We start from the raw sequence: 16,843 nt of genomic DNA, 5'->3' as shown, positions 1-16,843 counted from the left end.
TGGGTTTTTTTGTTGCATATCCCTTGTGCTCCGCTCATATATATATATATATATATATGCCCGTCCTATCTGGCTATCTCCAGTAGTAAACCTGTTCTTGTGGTGCCTTTCAACACCTCTAAGGATTACTATTGTTTCCTGCAACTTGTTAAGCACTTTGCACAAGCACATCATCAAACTGATAAAAGGGGACAAGAAAGTTATAGTGCAAACACAAGACACACCAAACACTTCGCATTCCACATCAAACACAAGACATATAACATGGCTTATAAAGTCATAGTAGTGGTGATACTACAGCCCTTACAACAATATAAAACATACATATAAAATATCATTTGATGAGAATACATCTTGCGGGTGACCCCTCAGCACCAGGCAACCTAAGGGGTAAGCAGTGAAGGGAATATATTCCTGGTTGGATGTGATCGAGCTTTAGACTTTCCACGAGAATGATATCCTGAACCATTTTAGCAGTGTTAGTGTTGAGTGTCAATATTATTTTCCTGCATTAATTTAAATACGACCCCAGTGCAACAAAATCCAGTCTCCTTAATGTCAGGATGAAATTTCAGGATATTCTAGCAAATTGAATTCTATCACCTATATCCTCTCAAACTCATCCCAAACAAAAGTGGAAGAACATATTATGATACTTAAATTACTCTATTGATCAACATTGCATGGAAATGATGAAACTTGGTTTCGTAGACAAGAAAACTGAAAATACAAGAAACTTTACTAATGTCTCTGATATACAAGCCATATATTCAAAATTACACATTCTACAATTACAAAATAAGGATAGTTCTTCTGAAAAACGAAGGAAAATTTTCTAATTCCAGGAGCTTGAATGAAACTTCACCTATTGGATATGAGTTACTTCGGAACAAGTATTAAGAGAATAAATAGCTGCCAAAAGTAAAACATAGAAGAAGCACAATTCATCAGACAGTTTTTCTTACCCTGGCTTCTAGTAAAACAAGATGAGATGGAATTGCTTCAACATAAGCAGCAACACTTAGGTAATCAATTCCTATATTTCATAGCAGAAAGATGGGTTAGTGCAACCAGGTGACTTACCTTTGAAGATGGGTCATTTTCTGCTAAATAAAATAAAAAATAAAAAACAAACAAACAAACAAACAAATAAATAAAATATAATGACCTACCCTGGAAGGAGGAATGATTTCTTTCTTTCTTTTTTTAAAGTACTTGTCATGCCATTTTCATTGGAATCTCCAAAAGTTTGTGAAAGTTGTGACTTACCTCAGCGTAATGATAAAATGTCACATACTATTGAGGGATTGATCAAATTAGTCATGTAGATTGAAAGTGAAGAAGATTCTGCATTTGGTGCAGGACTTGTAGATTGTATTTAAGTTTCTGTTAAACTACGTGTAACTTAGTATAATATTTATCTATTATAAAGATGGACACGTGTAAGCAGCTCATCTATTTAGTTAGATAGTGGATCCTGTTTTCCAGATTTAGTAGCCGTTAGATATGATTAGTTTTCATTTCTGTTGCTCTGTTTCTTGTGTAAAAGAATAGAATTTTTTTTTTTCTTTTTTTATAACAGAATTTTATTATTTATTCATGAATGAGAATTATATCAAAATTCCCAAATTGTCTCGAACTTTAATATACTCAAAGCTATTTTGTGGAATTGAACAGTTTATGATAAGAAACTAATATGCACATCAACTTGCAAGGCATAAGACCAATATTATTAATGCATTTGTATATAAAATGAGGCGGATAGACAACTTGACCTATGAAGAAAGGGGGGGATTCTAAGAGAATGCTAATGGGGCAGTGGAAATGAAAGATTGGAAGAAACATGGTTGAGAGTCTTGAGACCCAATGCAAGGTAATTTCTGCCTATAACTATCCATACATGCCCCAAGAGCAGAAAGTAATGGATAAAAGAGTCCTGTGTTTTCTACCGTGGCCCCAAGATTCCTTAAATCACCAGGAATTAGCTAATGATTTTACTGGTCGTTACCATTCAGAACCAAATCTTTGCTCGTTGGATCTGCTTATAGTTACCTCTAAATAAGGTTTAAACTATAAGAACGAAAAGTCAAGTTGCATCATGATAGATTGCCGGTTCACAATGGTAAGAATTATATAACTATATGAAGTAAAGGTGTTGTAAGTTAAGCACACAGAAATTCTTAGCTCGCAAGGACAAAAGAAGGCCACAATAATTTTATTTTCAAGTTGCTCCAAATTGATAGAAAGTACAATCTCTGTCTTACCAATAAGTTTGATATCTGTGTTCTCTACCAACCATTCAGCACCATCCTTCATCAGTCCTGCAAAGCTTGTATCAAACTCCTTTTTCCACATTAGCCGCCTGAAAATAAAATTAGTTTTAGTTCACCAAAAAAAATTATTTTAAGTATGACTTTTTATGATTCTGCAATATCTTTTGCCCCTAGCATAAAATTAGATGTCCATACAAAGGAGCACTACAAACATGAACAGGAAGTGAATAGAGAGAACAACGGATGAAAAAATAAAACCACCTGAATTGGACTATATCTTACCATTATCTAAATAAGGATACTTAATTGAAAAAAAAAAAAGGCTAATGCCCATTTCCACAGCATTGTCAAAGGAAGGCAAGCTAGGAATGAAATCGAATGCCTGCTTGATAATGATGGTACCAGTATGGAGGATCCAAATGCTATTAAGGAGCACATAAGCAGTTTCTATAATAAATTTTTGGGTTCAAGCACCACTGTGAATGAGAAAAGGATGATAAGTAAGGTGGCTTTACTGTTCTCTGATCAAATACCTGAATCCGTGAAGAGCTGGCATAGGAATGTGACTAAGCACGAAATCCAGCAAGCTCTTTTCAGTATGGAGAGAAACAAAGCACCTAGACCTGATGGTTTCACTGACAAGTTCTTCAAGGAAGCCTTGAATACAGTAAAGAGGCTCTTATTGAGATTGTTTCTTCCTTCTTTAATACTGGCAAGCTGCTTAAGGAAGTGAACTTCAAAGTTATCACACTGATTCCTAAAGACCCCAACCCCTCTTCCATCACTGATTTTAGGCAAATTGGTTGTTGTAATGTCATCTAAAAGTGCATTACGTATCGGTCAACAAATGAAGAGAGTAATTGGGAGAACTGGTGGATTCAAACCAAACAGTCTTCATTAAAGGTATAAGTATAACTGAAAATATTCTATTAGCCCATGAGTTAGTAAAGAACTACTACAGGAACAAGGGGTTGGCAGATGTGCAATTAAAGCTGATCTCAAGAGTCTTATGACTCAACTAGAATGTTCGCCTCATGTGTTTAATGGTGGCTGGTTTTCCTCCAAGGTTTGTCCAATGGATTAAGGAGTGCATCAGTATCCCTAAATTCTTAATAGCAATCAATGGATCTTTAGTGGATTATTTCAATGGCAGGAAGTTACCGGGGCAGAGGGACCCATTGTCACCCAACCTCCTTGTTATTGCCATGGAAGCCTTTAATAGGCTGTTCAAATCCAAAGTCCTATCATCTAGTCTATTCAAATATCACCCCCAATGCAAAGGGCTGTAGATTACTCATCTTAGCTTTGCTGATGATCTCCTTATATTTTCTGTTTCTGATCTATCTTCAATCCATAATATTAAGAATCCCTTGAAGAATTCAAATATATCTCTGACTGTATCAAGCCAAGCAAAAGTGAGGTATTATGCTCATCTATTTCTGACAGTTCAAAGAAGCAAATACTAGAGGTTCTTCAATTCAAGGAAGGCTCCCTTCTAGTAAGATATCTTGGTATGCCATTAATCCCTGGTAAGTTTAGTTTCAAGGATTGCCAGCCCTTTCTTGATAAGATTCTAGCTAGAATTAATTCTTGGACCACCAGAAACTTTTACTTTTCCAGAAGACTCCAATTATTACAATCTGTACTTTACATTATTCAAAATCTTTGTTGAAATTGAACATTGCTTTAGCCATTACCTTTGGCATGGAAAGGAAGATTCCAGAGGGGGTATTAGACTAACCCGGGTATGTTTTCCTAAGTAAGAGGGATCTAGCCTTGAAAAGGCTGGCTGACTGGAATAAAGCAACAGTCATAAAACACATTTGGAACCTCTTCACCCAATCAGATTCCCTATGGATAGCATGGACTCATGCTTGTCTCTTAAAAGGGAGATGCTTCTTAACCAATAAAATCCCCCAAGACAGCTCTTGGGATGGAGAACTATCCTTGAACTCGGGTGAAGCAAGAAAATTCTTGAGGTATTAGATGGAGGATGGAAACAAGATCTTATATAGCTTGATTTATAATATCCAGATGGAGTTTTACAGCATAGGGCTTATGATGCTGCCAGTCAGGTTGAATCTAATCTTGCATCTGTTCATAAAGATAAATTTTGGATTTGGAGGCTTGCAACTGGTTGAATTAAAGGATGAAGATAAAGCCTTATGGTCCTCATCTCCTAAATTTGTGTGTGCTGTAACAGGGAATGAGATTGGTGAAACCTACTGTGGTTTAATCTAGCTATTCCTAGGCACTCATTCATAGGATAAATGGTCATGCTAAACAAAGATAGAATGATCCAATGGGGAATTATGGTAGACAAATTTTGTTGTTTCTGCAAGTTCTGTATCTCTTTTTTCATTGCCCCTTCACTAAAAGAGTATGGAAATCCATTATGAGCTTATGGTTACTGTCTGATCCCAAAGTCAGCTGGCAGGATTTAGTTGATTGGAGTGTAATACACCTAAAGGGAAGGGGATTGAGAGCTGTGCTCTGTAATTAGCTAGGTGGGCAACTATATACCACCTTTGGAGTTGAGGAAATGCAATTCTTCATGCTAAGAGGCTGTATGCCGAAGAGTAACTTATTAGAGCCATAATGAATGACATTAAAGGTAGAGTTGAAGGCAAGAATATGTTCAAGAATTCAATTCTAAATTGTGTACCGTGCTGTAAATGGAGGATGATTGCATCACTAGTTTTTAAGGCTTTTAAGCTTGTATGTCTGTTTGCCGCAAGTTGGGACTGATCAGTGTCCTTTTGTTGGTATTTTATGCGATAGTTTGTTATTCCCAGCTGGATCCTCTAAAGGTGGGGTTGGTTTCTGTCTTTGCTGTTCACATATTGTGGTTTTTGGGCTTAGCTGTGCTGCAAGCCTGCAGCTCTTTTTTGCAGATAGTTTCTGCGGTTGGTTTTCTGTTTGTACATGGTTAATTTGCAGCTAGCTGATGGTTGTTGTATTGGTGTTTGAACTCTAATCTTTGTTAATGAAATGACTGATTCTTTCAAAAAAAAGAGAAACATAGTAAGGGATAATCTTCCACCTTTTCATAGACATTTGTAGAACTACATTGTTTATCTGCTTCACATCATATTTTGCTTTAATTGATAGCTAAATGTTAATCACATTCTATTCACTACACTCTACAGGATATATTTAGTACTACATTGTTCAATCTTTTTCCCATCTATCACATTTTATATTCATTGGTAGCTAGATGCCAACCATATTCCACTTTCCATACCATATCTACCAATTATAGTAGTAACCAAAAGCGGCAGCACAGTATAATCTAAAATTAAAGATTGAAGAACATAGCTTAATCTACACTGAAAAGGTGCAGGCATGCCAAAATCATAAATGAAATCTAAGGTATAGCATCTAAAAAACATGTAAGATCAGATTTAACTTGATGACTTTTATGGATGCCATCTTAAGCGCAACATACATTTTGTAATGAAAACTAAGAACTAACTATGACATTTACTTCCTTTCATTAAAAATTATAATACGGAACCCAGTGCAGCAAAAAGATTTTGGTTTATAAACCTGTTGCACTGGAAAACAATAACTAGCAAAAGAACAAAAATATCAATAAAAATTTGGCTTTCATTATATCAAATGTCAAATGGAGAAATTCCAATAAGAACCAATATCTCTAACACTAGCTTATGAATGTCATACTATAGTTTAAAATTGGGCCATAGTCCTCTATGATAGTATGATGGGACTTCAACAATATAACTAAAATAAATTTACCTGTCAGTATTTAATGTTCTGAAAATGACACGTCGAATTCCCTTGGGAATATTCAAGGACTTCATAACTTCAGCTGTGTCAAGTGGACTTTATTAAAACCTAATATACCCAAAACTACAAAATAAATATGTTTTTTCATGGTTTAGAAAATCAATTTGTTACATCACGATATATGTTGAGCACCCCATCTAATTAAACACTGTTCTCCCATTGTACACACATACACGTGTGCAGTAAGAAACAAGTTATTGAAATGTACGCATGTCTCATAAAACAAAAAACTACAGTAATTTTTATCTATTTTTGAACCAATATTTGCTGCATATGGCTAGTGTAAACTGACAAGCCAATCAGATCATTCACTGAATTCTTGAGTTGTTACAGTAATTTTTATCTATTTTTGAACCAATATTTGCTGCTTATGGCTAGTGTAAACTGACAAGCCAATCAGATCATTCACTGAATTATTGAGTTGTTATTCTATCTAGCACAACTCTAATGTGAGATGCTTACTGAGATGGCTGTTTAGTGCAGAGCAGCAAAACTGAAGATTAAACTTTGAAACATTAGAGAAGCCATGATTACATGACAGGTTTGAACCCCATTCTATGCATCCCAAATCCCAAGAATAGGTAGTAATTCAGTACATGATAAAGAGGATTGGAACAGAGGAGGTGACAAATAAGTTATTTATAAATTAATTTTCAGTACATAATTTTTTTTCTTAAATCATTATGGTTCCACATCACAATCTTCTCAAACTTCACTAAAATTTCAAAATTGATGCACAAGATTAATCGATTAGTAACATGCTAGTATGCTACAGCCATTGCTCTGTTTCAATCAAAGAAGAGATAACATACCAGTAATGTTCTTATCCCTTGGAACATCAACTAACAGTGCAGGACCTATCGAAACAAACATAAATAACAATCAATGTAACGTAAATTAACAACTTTATTGTAAGCAGGGAGATGAAGTTCTAACGGAAAGAGTAAATTTAACAAAAAACAAGAGAAGGAAGACATTAAAAATAGTAGGATTTTTTAGATGCCAAAAAGGATGAACCTTTAAAATTGCTTAAGCTAGAATTTTGTAAGAGAGCAGTTTATTATACACACAAACTTACACATATTTCATCTTTGAACTGAAATTGTGTCTTGAAGTCATGATTTCAATTCAAAACGTTTCGCACAAAAATTATAGCTTCAAGACACGACTTTAGTTCAAAAATGAAATGTGTGTACGTTTATGTGTAACAAGGTGTATGTAAAGAGGATTTACCCATTCTACAATGTGCAAGGATCTTCCAAGTAAGAATTTGCATTGGTTAAAGATGAATTCTGAATTTATCAAGTCCCTCAATTTTTTTTTTTTTTTTTTTTTATATGGATTAGATTAAAAAAAACAAGGATAGTTCAGAATCATCTTCACTCCTCTCTAGGCAAGGTGTATGAGATACATCATCTTATAAACTACCGTTTGTTATAAAAAGCATAAGTTAATACAAAATGGTAAATTTAATCACTAAACCACCAATTTTAACAAAATCAGACAGCCTGGTCATAACCCATGCCAAAGCTTTCTTCAAACATCACAAAAACTTCTTTTTGCAAACCAAGGAGATGTTAAACAACTAGAACAAATTTCATTGTGGAGTAGACCCACCAATTCTAATCTACATATTCCACATTCCTATCCGTCTTATATCAAACTTTAAGAGTATAAATTGTAATTTAGTCAAAAATAATAATAATATCTAACATAGCTTTAATAACGAAATTGTTTTGAATTTAGTTGGTACGTACTTAACAGACACCTCATCATGTGAACTGAAAGACAACTTTAGGATGATTATTTACCGTTAAGCAGTTCCAAGTCAAGCGTATCAACATCGAAGCCGGCATCAAAGTAGTGATCGAACACGTGGCCTGGCGCGTCGACGTGGGTGCCGGAGTGAACAGAGAAATACTTGAGCTCGGAAACGTTGGCTAGGGAGCCATTCTTTATGGAGTGGCGGAGACGCAAGAACTGGCCTAGCCCATCCACGGAGTCCCAGGACGGCATGTCCTCCCTGAAACTGTGACTTATATCAAATATTCTACCATTTCCGTACACTTCTCTCCTTACAGGGACGAGTTCCTCCATCCCACAGTCGGAGATGGTGGGATAGGCAGAATCACTGGTCGCAACTGTAAGCACCCATGTGCACGATAGCACTAGCAGCAGGACAAGGGGTTTGATTTTGATCATCATCATGGTTTTTCTGAAGTGTTCAGTCTTCAGTGTACAAAAGTTATGGGCAATCAATGTAAATTATATATATATATTTGCTTTGTTATCTATGGATTGAATTTTTTTTTTTTGTGAAAACTGTTCGGTTGTGTTTGAAGTTTTAAGGTTACTTTTAACTTGTTTCAACCTTTTCAGATGCCTGCAAAGACAATTTGCTTATTTCTCATCCACAGCCACAACAACGATAATGACCTTTCATTATATTCTCAATCGACCAGTGTTGTGTGCTTTATCAGTATTTAAAAATAACACCCCAAAAAAAAATGGTATTCGGAAATTTATTACTATAAATTTATAAAAAGTTATGAAACATACCGGTACCAATGAATAAGAAAAGGGTGGATTCAAGCGATAGTGTAGCATTAATGATATCATTTGTTGCACATGACATATTTGTAATTGGAACACCACTAATCCTCCCCACTGGCCACTATATATAGAAAAAAACAATGAATATAATTAGTATCATGGGTTAATAATTTTAATAGATTAAAATAAGTGGTCTCAACCTAAAAATGTCTTTTCCATATATCTAAGTCCACAAAAATAGACCAAATTGGACCTAAGTAGACACAAATGGACTGAATTGGACCAAATGGAACAAAGTGGATTGAATGGACAGAATAGGACTGAATGGGAACAAGGTGGACCGAATAAGAGCGAAATAGACCGAATAAAACATAGTGGACGAATGTAGACCGAATAGGATCAAAGGGGACTAAAGTGGACTGAATAAGACCGAATAGAACATAGTGGACCAATGTAGACCGAACAGGATCGAAGGGGACCAAAGTGGAACGAATAAGAAAGAATGGACTGATTAGGACCAAAGTAGAAGTAATGGACCGAATAGGAACAAAGTGAACCGAAGTGACGGAATAGGACCAATGTGGACCAAAGAGAACCAAAATGGACAGAATGGACCGAATAAGAACAAAGAGGACTGAATGGCCCGAATAGGTTTGAAGTGTATCAAAATGCACAGAATGGACCGAATAGGACCAAAGTGGACCTAATAAAACCAAAGTGGACCGAAAATGACGTAATGGGCTAAATAGGACCGTAGTGGACCGAACAGGACTTTTGAATATACAGTAATATCATTTTTATTGCATTTTTATGAATCATATGTCAAAATTTTAATGTCTATTTTTTTTTTTTAATAACTCAAAACTAAAGAGTTTAGCCCAAATATAATAAAATTTCATACTTTTCAACCCAAAAATTATGAAAAAAAAAAAAAAAAAAAAAAATTTGAGCTAAACTTGAAAATGTAATCTATAAAAAGAATCAATTTAAGGTCCAATAAGTCCAAAATGGACCAAAGGGAACTAAAATTGAATGAGTGGATCAAATTGGACAGATGGGACCAAAGTAGACCTAATTAGATCAAATAGAAATTGTTTAATTTTTAGAAAGAACAAATTATCTTCAATAAATTTTTAAGAAAAAAATTATACATTATACTACAATTACAAAATAATTACTTATTCTCACGCATGGGCCTGCGACTAGTTGTTCTAAAACAAATCCCATTGGCAAACTTGGTGCTATCAACCACCACCAACCAATGTTTTGAATATAATTCCATAGCCATTTCGATTTGGTCATTGAAACATAATATTTCAATATCAATAATATATGGTTATACACTCACGTGGCATTTTGAGGTATATATATATATATATATATCCTGCCAACCATCTCGCCATTTCATCAAAATTAACCCAACTTTTTCTTTTTTCTTTTTCATCTTTATTTTCCTAATACTTTCCTCTTTCCAAAGTTCAATTCCCACCACCTCTTTACTTCTTCCATATATTTACTCCTTTCAATTACCTTCCTCACCATTGCAATTATTTTCCCATTGGGTCAGAGGGTGGCCATGGCCCCCCGAGAGACATCACATGGCTTACAAAGTCACAGTTGGTGATACCATATCTCTTACAACAATATAAAACATACATGTAAAATATCATTTGATGAGAATACATCTTGCTGGTGATCCATCAGAAGTAGGCAACCGAAGGGGTAAGCAATGAAGGGAATATATTCCTGCTTGGATGTAGTGATCAAGCTTCACAGCTTCCACAATAATGATTTCCTGAACCATTTTAGCAGTGTTAGTGTTGATTGTCAATTCTATCACCTATCCTTCTGAACCCGCCCCACACAAAAGAGAAAGAAGAGACCATCAACTTAAGCTACTCTTCTTTTTGTCTTTTCTTTTTTTTAAGAGAATCACTTAAACTACTCGATTGATCGTCAAAACATTGCATGGAAATTATGGCCAGAGACAGGACAGCTGAAAAATATAAGAATCTTACTAAAATTCTCCGATATTATATACAAGCCAGATAATCAGAAGTGCACATTTTACAGATACAAAATAATTATAAAATGAAAGGAGAGTTCTGAAGAAAAAAAAGGGGGCTTGATTGAAACTTCACCTATTGGATATGATTTATGTAGGAACAAGTATTAGGAAATATCCCATAAAAAAAAAAAAAAAAAAGTATTAGGACATAAATTGCTGCCAAAAGTAAAAGACATTAGAAGCCTATTTCATCATATAATTTTGCTTACCCTGGCTTCAAGAAAAGCATGATGAGCTGGAATTGCATCAAAATAAGTAGCAACATTTAGGTAATCAACTCCTATATTTCATACCAAAAAGATTGGTTAGTGCAACTAAGAAAAAACAATGACATCATAGCACAGAAATAGTGTACACACATACAGAGAGGGACTTCAACACAATTTCCCCCTTAGTGCAGATAATTAAAAATTAGGTTTAATGGATCCAAGAATAAATGTAATTGAATGAAAAGATACCATCCCAAAATTAAATTAATGGTTTAGCACATAGCAACCAAGTAAATTAAGCTTCATGTTTGGAATAACTTGTCAAGTTAATAGGTGCATGTGCATGTAGAAGTAATTCCCATATAGAACTAGTAATAAACTTGAAAAACAGATACAGAACATTGCACAAGTGTCGGTCTATCTGCAGTGGTAGATGGTTGTCTGGATAGGAGGTTTTCTAAAAATGCTAAGTAATAAAGGAAGGAAGAATGATATCTTTAAAAATATATATATATTTGGTAGTGATCATGCCCATTACATTGGAATCTAAAAACATTTGTGGAAGGGCATGATCACTGATTCACTATGACTTACCTCACAGTATAATGATCAAAGATCACATACTTGCTGCTTTTTGTGGAATTTAACGGTTTATTATAAGAAACAAATATGCACATCAACTTGCAAGGCACAAGAGGAAAACTATCTGCTATATCACGCGGTGCTTTTGTACACAAAGTGACACTAATAGACGCTTGGGAGGGGGCGGGGGGTTGGATTCTAGGGTGAGTCTAGTCTTATAGATTTGAAATAAGATATTCCACCTAATCATCTCAAATCCACAATCCGTCCTTGAAATTCATCAATAAAAAGTTCTTTCCATTTTATATTTTATTCAAGTCCCTTAAACTAAAAACTTAAATGTAAATCTTCTCTTCAAATACTTCCATCCAAATAAATCATTAATAATTTCCTTCAATGCTAATAGTTTGAAAAACAGCAAAGATATGCAACAAAATCAAGTACATATTAAATATAGTCAAAATGCATGAAATGTACGTGGCGATTGAGCTACCAATTGATATTTGTGGCTATTATACAACTACAAAAGACATGAGCCCTGGTTTCCAACAAAGACACAAGATGCTCAAGGCAACTTGGAGGGACAAAAGCAGGCCACAATCTTATTGTCAAGTATCTCCAAATTGATAGAAGGTACAATCTGTGTCTTACCAACAAGTTTGATATCCGTGTTCTCTACCAACCATTCTGCCCCATCCTTCGTGAATCCCACATAGTCTGTGGCAAACTCCTTTTTCCACATTAGCTGCCTGTAAATAAAATTAGTTTTAATTCACAACACGCACACAAAAAAAAAAAAAAAAAAAAAAAAAAAAAAAAAAAAAAAAAAAAAAAAATCTATTTTATTATGACTTCTTAAGATTCTGCATTTTCTTTTGCCCCTAACCTGAAAATAGATCTACAGACAAAGGGGCACTACAAACATGAACAGGAAGTGAAAAGAGCAAACAATAATGAATGAAATAATAAAATGACCTGAACCAGTACCTTATGAATGTCATAACTATAGTTTGAAACTCCAGTCCACTATGATGGCACTTTGACAAAAATATAACTTCAATAAATTTACCTGTCAGTATTTAATGTTCTGAAAAGCACACGACGAACTCCCTTGGGAATATTCAAGGACTTCATAACTTCAGCTGTATCAAGTGGACATTGTTAAGGCCTAATGAACCCAAAACCAAAGAATATAAAAAGGCATAAAATGTATAAACAAAAAAGGCACAAAATGTTCTTATCAAAATAATTATGTTTTTTCATGGTTCAGAAACTCAATTTGTTGCATCGTGATATGTGTTGAGCAACCTGTCTAATTAAACAATGCTCTCTCATTGTACACACACAGGCAATTAATCAGATGAGGCAGTTCAATTAATCAAATGACCATGCGAAATTTGTATTCATGTGCAAAGCATATTATGTGTATATAACTAACTATTCAACACTACAACTATTATTTTGGTAGTTTCAGAAATATTCTTAATCTTTGAAACATTAGAGAAGCCATGATTAAATGACAGGTATCACCCCATACTTTGCAACCCAAATCCCAGGAATAGGCAGTAATTCAGGGCATGAAAAAGAGGATTGGCACAAACAAGCTTATTTATAAATTGATTTCAGTACACTAGGGTGCATTCTTTTATCAAATCACTATGGTCCCACTCCACAATCTTCTCTATCCATCTTCACTAAAATTTGAAAAATGATGCACGAGATTGCTCGATTATGAACATGCTATGGCCATTGAAACAGAAAGCAACAAGCATAGCAGAGTAAAATCAGTCTCAATTAAAGAAGAGAGAACATACCAGTAATGTTCTTATCCCTTGGAACATCAACTAACAGCGCAGGACCTGTCAAAGCAAACATAAATAATCATCAATGTCACATAAATTAATCAATTTATTGTATGTAGGAGATGAGTTCCAATGTAAAGGGAAAATAGAACCAACAAAAAGTATTGAGAGAAGGAAGATGTTATAAATAGTAGAATTTTTTCAGATGCCCTTTAAAATTTCTTGAACTAGAATTTTGCAATGTACAAGGATCTTAACATGATTTCTTCAAGCTTCAAAGCAGGAAATTGCCTTGGTTAAGATGAATTATGCACTTCTCATGTCCCCAAATTTACTCTAGCCAACTATAATTATAAGCAAGGAGTATAAGATTCATCCAGCAAAATGGATCAGATAACCCATGCCAAAGCTTTTTTCAAACATCCCCACTCCACTAATAACCCTCCATTAATGTTTATGCATCAAAAGATTTTGTGCAAATCTAAGAGATGTTAAATGCTAGAACAAATTTCTGAATAGAGTAGACCCTGCAAATCCCATTCACCATGTCTACATTCCACATCACTCTCCATCTTTTTAATATTTTAGTTAAACTGAGGTGAGAATTTGTAGTTTTTCAAATTTAAATCATGGGTGACAATTACTAAAAATATATATATATATATATATATGATTATTAATAACCTACACCTTCTTCCCAAATGTCTAGTATGAGAATTCAATTGAGTTACACTTTATTAAACACATAGATTATTGAGCCAAGAAAATCAAGTGTAGCTCATCTTTTGTCTCAATCACCTATGTCCTTAAAAATATTTGGTAGTTCCTCCCGAATGTCTAGTGTGAGAATTTTTTCAATTGAATTCCACTTTATTAAACACATATAGATTTCGACACTCTCTCTATCCAAAATTAATGTCTAGATTGTCGCAATATATCTAATAGATAACTTGGTTTACAGGCTTTAGTAATAGATTTATAAACGTAATAAGCAAATTGATTTTCCTAAAAGAAAAAGAAAAATCATAAAAGTAACTGTAAAATAAGGAATAAAATATATATTTTTTAGAGATAAAAGATAGAAATTGTATTAATGAGTGATGAAAAGTGTATACAAGTGTACGTCTGAAACATAACGCTTCCTGACAATAAAAGGCCAAGCCATAGCACTTAAGGAAGCAAAACAAGAACTAACTACAGATTTGACAGAAAATTCTGCAGAAACAGAAACCCCTATGATTTGTTGTCCTTAATTGATCAATTACCTCCTATCCTAAAAATCCAAATTCTGAGAGTAGTTGTCACTAGTCATAGTACTTATCTTGATATTCAATTGTACTGGTCAACTATTTCCATTCATTTATCATTAAAATTATTATGAAAATTAGTTATATCTTATATATATGAGAATATTGAATATCACATGACATGAAGTAGCTGTTTGAACTAAAACTTAATAATTTTTAGTTCAAACAGTAGAATTAGAGAGAGATATATGGTTGTAATTAAGTGTGCAGGCACGTCCATCTCACGTGATGTAACCAATTTCAAATAATGATTCTAGTAGAAATGAATAGAAATAATAATTGATCAAATACTTTCTCCATAAGGGGAAAATAACTTTGAATGCCACACAAAGTGTGATTAGAAAATTTTAGAAACCCAGGATACTGTCAAATAAAATTATGACTACAAGTTTACTTTAGCCCAAAATATTCGTTTATTTCGAGAAAATAGATACTTTTACTTTAAAACAGTAAAATACCAAAAACATAAAAATACCACGACAAAAAATAAAATGTCTATACAGTTATAACAACGAGTTTGTAATAAACACCGCTAATCATTACTATAGTTTTAAAAATCAGACCGAACTGATTAGTTCAACCAGTTTAACTAGGAATCACCAGTTCTTTAACCATATCGGTTTTTAAAACCATGCTACTAATACGATGAAGACCTACCGTTAAGCACTTCCAGGTCGAGAGAGTCGACGTCGAAGCCAGCGTCATAGTAGTGGTCGAACACATGGCCCGGCGCGTCGACATGGGTGCCGGAGTGAGTAGAGAACTTGAGCTCTGAAACGTTGACGATGAAGCCGTTCTTCATGGACAAGCGGAGCCACAGGAACTGGCCAAGCCCATCGTCCGATTGAAACGACGGCATGTCCTCCCTGTACCTGTGGCTTATGTCAAATATCTTACCTTCTCCGTACACTTCCCTCCGTACTGGAACGGCTACCTCGTCTACGACGCCACAGTCGGAGACGCTGGGATAGGCATCGCTGGTAGCAGAAACTGTGAGCACCCAAGTGCACGATAGCACTAGCAGGAGATGGAGGACATGGGGTTTGGTTTTGTTCATCATCATGATCATGATCATGGGTTCATGGTTTTGCCAAAGTAACTAACTAGATTATATATAGAGGCTGCTTTGTTTTCTTTGTCTTTCTTTCTTGGTTTTTTTATTCTTGGTTTGTTGACAGATAAATCCATTACTATATTATATTATCCATGTGGATTGAATTTTGTGAAAGCTATTCCATTGTTTTTGAAAACTTTGTTTCAGTCTGAATTCAGGTGGCGTGCGGCTGCAAATTAAGACAATTTGCTTATTTATAATCCGCTATTAGACCTTTTATTATTTTAAAAATAAATTTTAAGAAAAATAAACAAAAAAAATTATGTTACTTTACTGATGTATCTATATTAATTATTGAAAGACTTTTAAGTGATGTTTAGATATTATAAATTTGATTATAATGACTTTGTAAATTGATGTGCGAACATTTATTTTAAATTTTTTTTTTAATTGAAATGTAATAGCTTTCATTAAAATTAGTCGCAGATCTATGCAATGTGTAAGAATATATAAATATTATGTAATGATGTATAATATATAAAAAGTAACAATTACTTCAAATATTAATTTTTTTTAAAGATTTCTATAAGTATATATATATATATATATTTTTTTTTATCTCTACAAAGTACAAGTATATCATACCATTATATTTTGTATGTTTAATTAATATTTTTTTTAAGATGAACTATATTTTTCTAACTTCTATTGTAGTGTATTATATTTGATATACAACTAAATTTTATAAGTTTCAAATTTATTATTCAAAATTCTCATCTCTTAAGGAATAATGAGATTATCATAATAATAAAAATTCATTACAAAATTACAATATTATCTTAACCAAAATTAAAATGAAATAAAAGGAATAAAAGATAAACTTTATAGTAATTTATTACTCAAAAAATCAGTAAGCATATTCAAATTCATAACCATGTAGATTGTGTTTTGACATAAACTCAAATTCTTATTTCCAAAAAAACTAAGTATTAACCCAAATTAAAATTCAATCAAAGCTATAAAAGGGAGAGAGAAGAGTTTGTAATAGGAAATTAAAAAAAACATAATACCAAAACGCATATTTAAAAAAAAAAAAAAATTCATCAACCTTAATTAGAATTATAAGAAAGAACAAAAATTCACAAGAAAGTAAAAAGAGAGAGTACTCACAGTTTTTTTGTTTTT

General features: G+C 33.6%; 2 protein-coding genes across 2 annotated transcripts; both read right to left on the bottom strand.

Annotated features, from left to right (window-relative positions):
• Positions 1–200: 200 nt before the first annotated feature.
• On the bottom strand, positions 201–10,422 carry LOC126706605 (cyclase-like protein 3). Its single transcript, XM_050406141.1, has 8 exons — positions 10,293–10,422; positions 8,643–8,757; positions 7,895–8,312; positions 6,896–6,940; positions 6,033–6,105; positions 2,265–2,362; positions 966–1,036; positions 201–460 (listed from the first exon to the last, which is right to left on the bottom strand). Exons 1-8 carry the CDS (start codon positions 10,319–10,321, stop codon positions 335–337), a joined length of 975 nt encoding a protein of 324 aa, XP_050262098.1. The 5' UTR covers positions 10,322–10,422; the 3' UTR covers positions 201–334.
• LOC126706607 (cyclase-like protein 2) lies at positions 9,712–15,735 on the bottom strand. The gene is made up of 6 exons (XM_050406144.1): positions 15,262–15,735; positions 13,310–13,354; positions 12,565–12,637; positions 12,147–12,244; positions 10,914–10,984; positions 9,712–10,431 (listed from the first exon to the last, which is right to left on the bottom strand). Exons 1-6 carry the CDS (start codon positions 15,677–15,679, stop codon positions 10,303–10,305), a joined length of 834 nt encoding a protein of 277 aa, XP_050262101.1. The 5' UTR covers positions 15,680–15,735; the 3' UTR covers positions 9,712–10,302.
• Positions 15,736–16,843: the final 1,108 nt, after the last annotated feature.

This window comes from Quercus robur, chromosome 11 (assembly GCF_932294415.1).
Source record: "Quercus robur chromosome 11, dhQueRobu3.1, whole genome shotgun sequence".
Taxonomy (NCBI): Eukaryota; Viridiplantae; Streptophyta; class Magnoliopsida; order Fagales; family Fagaceae; genus Quercus; species Quercus robur.
The sequence above is the reverse complement of the archived record's forward strand: the minus strand, read 5'-3'. Positions and strand labels throughout refer to the sequence as shown.

What these genes read in the sequence shown, in the direction of transcription:
- LOC126706605 (XM_050406141.1), bottom strand. Translation starts at nt 10,321, where the DNA reads ATGTATTCTCATCAAATGATATTTTACAT. An exon ending in TTTCTTATTCATTGGTACCG is followed by an intron (nt 8,313 to 8,642) that starts GTATGTTTCATA and finishes TGTACACTGAAG; the next exon opens with ACTGAACACTTCAGAAAAAC. An exon ending in AAGGGATAAGAACATTACTG is followed by an intron (nt 6,106 to 6,895) that starts GTATGTTATCTC and finishes CACTTGACACAG; the next exon opens with CTGAAGTTATGAAGTCCTTG.
- LOC126706607 (XM_050406144.1), bottom strand. Translation starts at nt 15,679, where the DNA reads ATGATCATGATCATGATGATGAACAAAACCAAACCCCATGTCCTCCAT. An exon ending in CGACCTGGAAGTGCTTAACG is followed by an intron (nt 13,355 to 15,261) that starts GTAGGTCTTCAT and finishes TTGCTTTGACAG; the next exon opens with GTCCTGCGCTGTTAGTTGAT. An exon ending in ATGCTTTTCTTGAAGCCAGG is followed by an intron (nt 10,432 to 10,913) that starts GTAAGCAAAATT and finishes AAAATGGTTCAG; the next exon opens with GAAATCATTATTGTGGAAGC.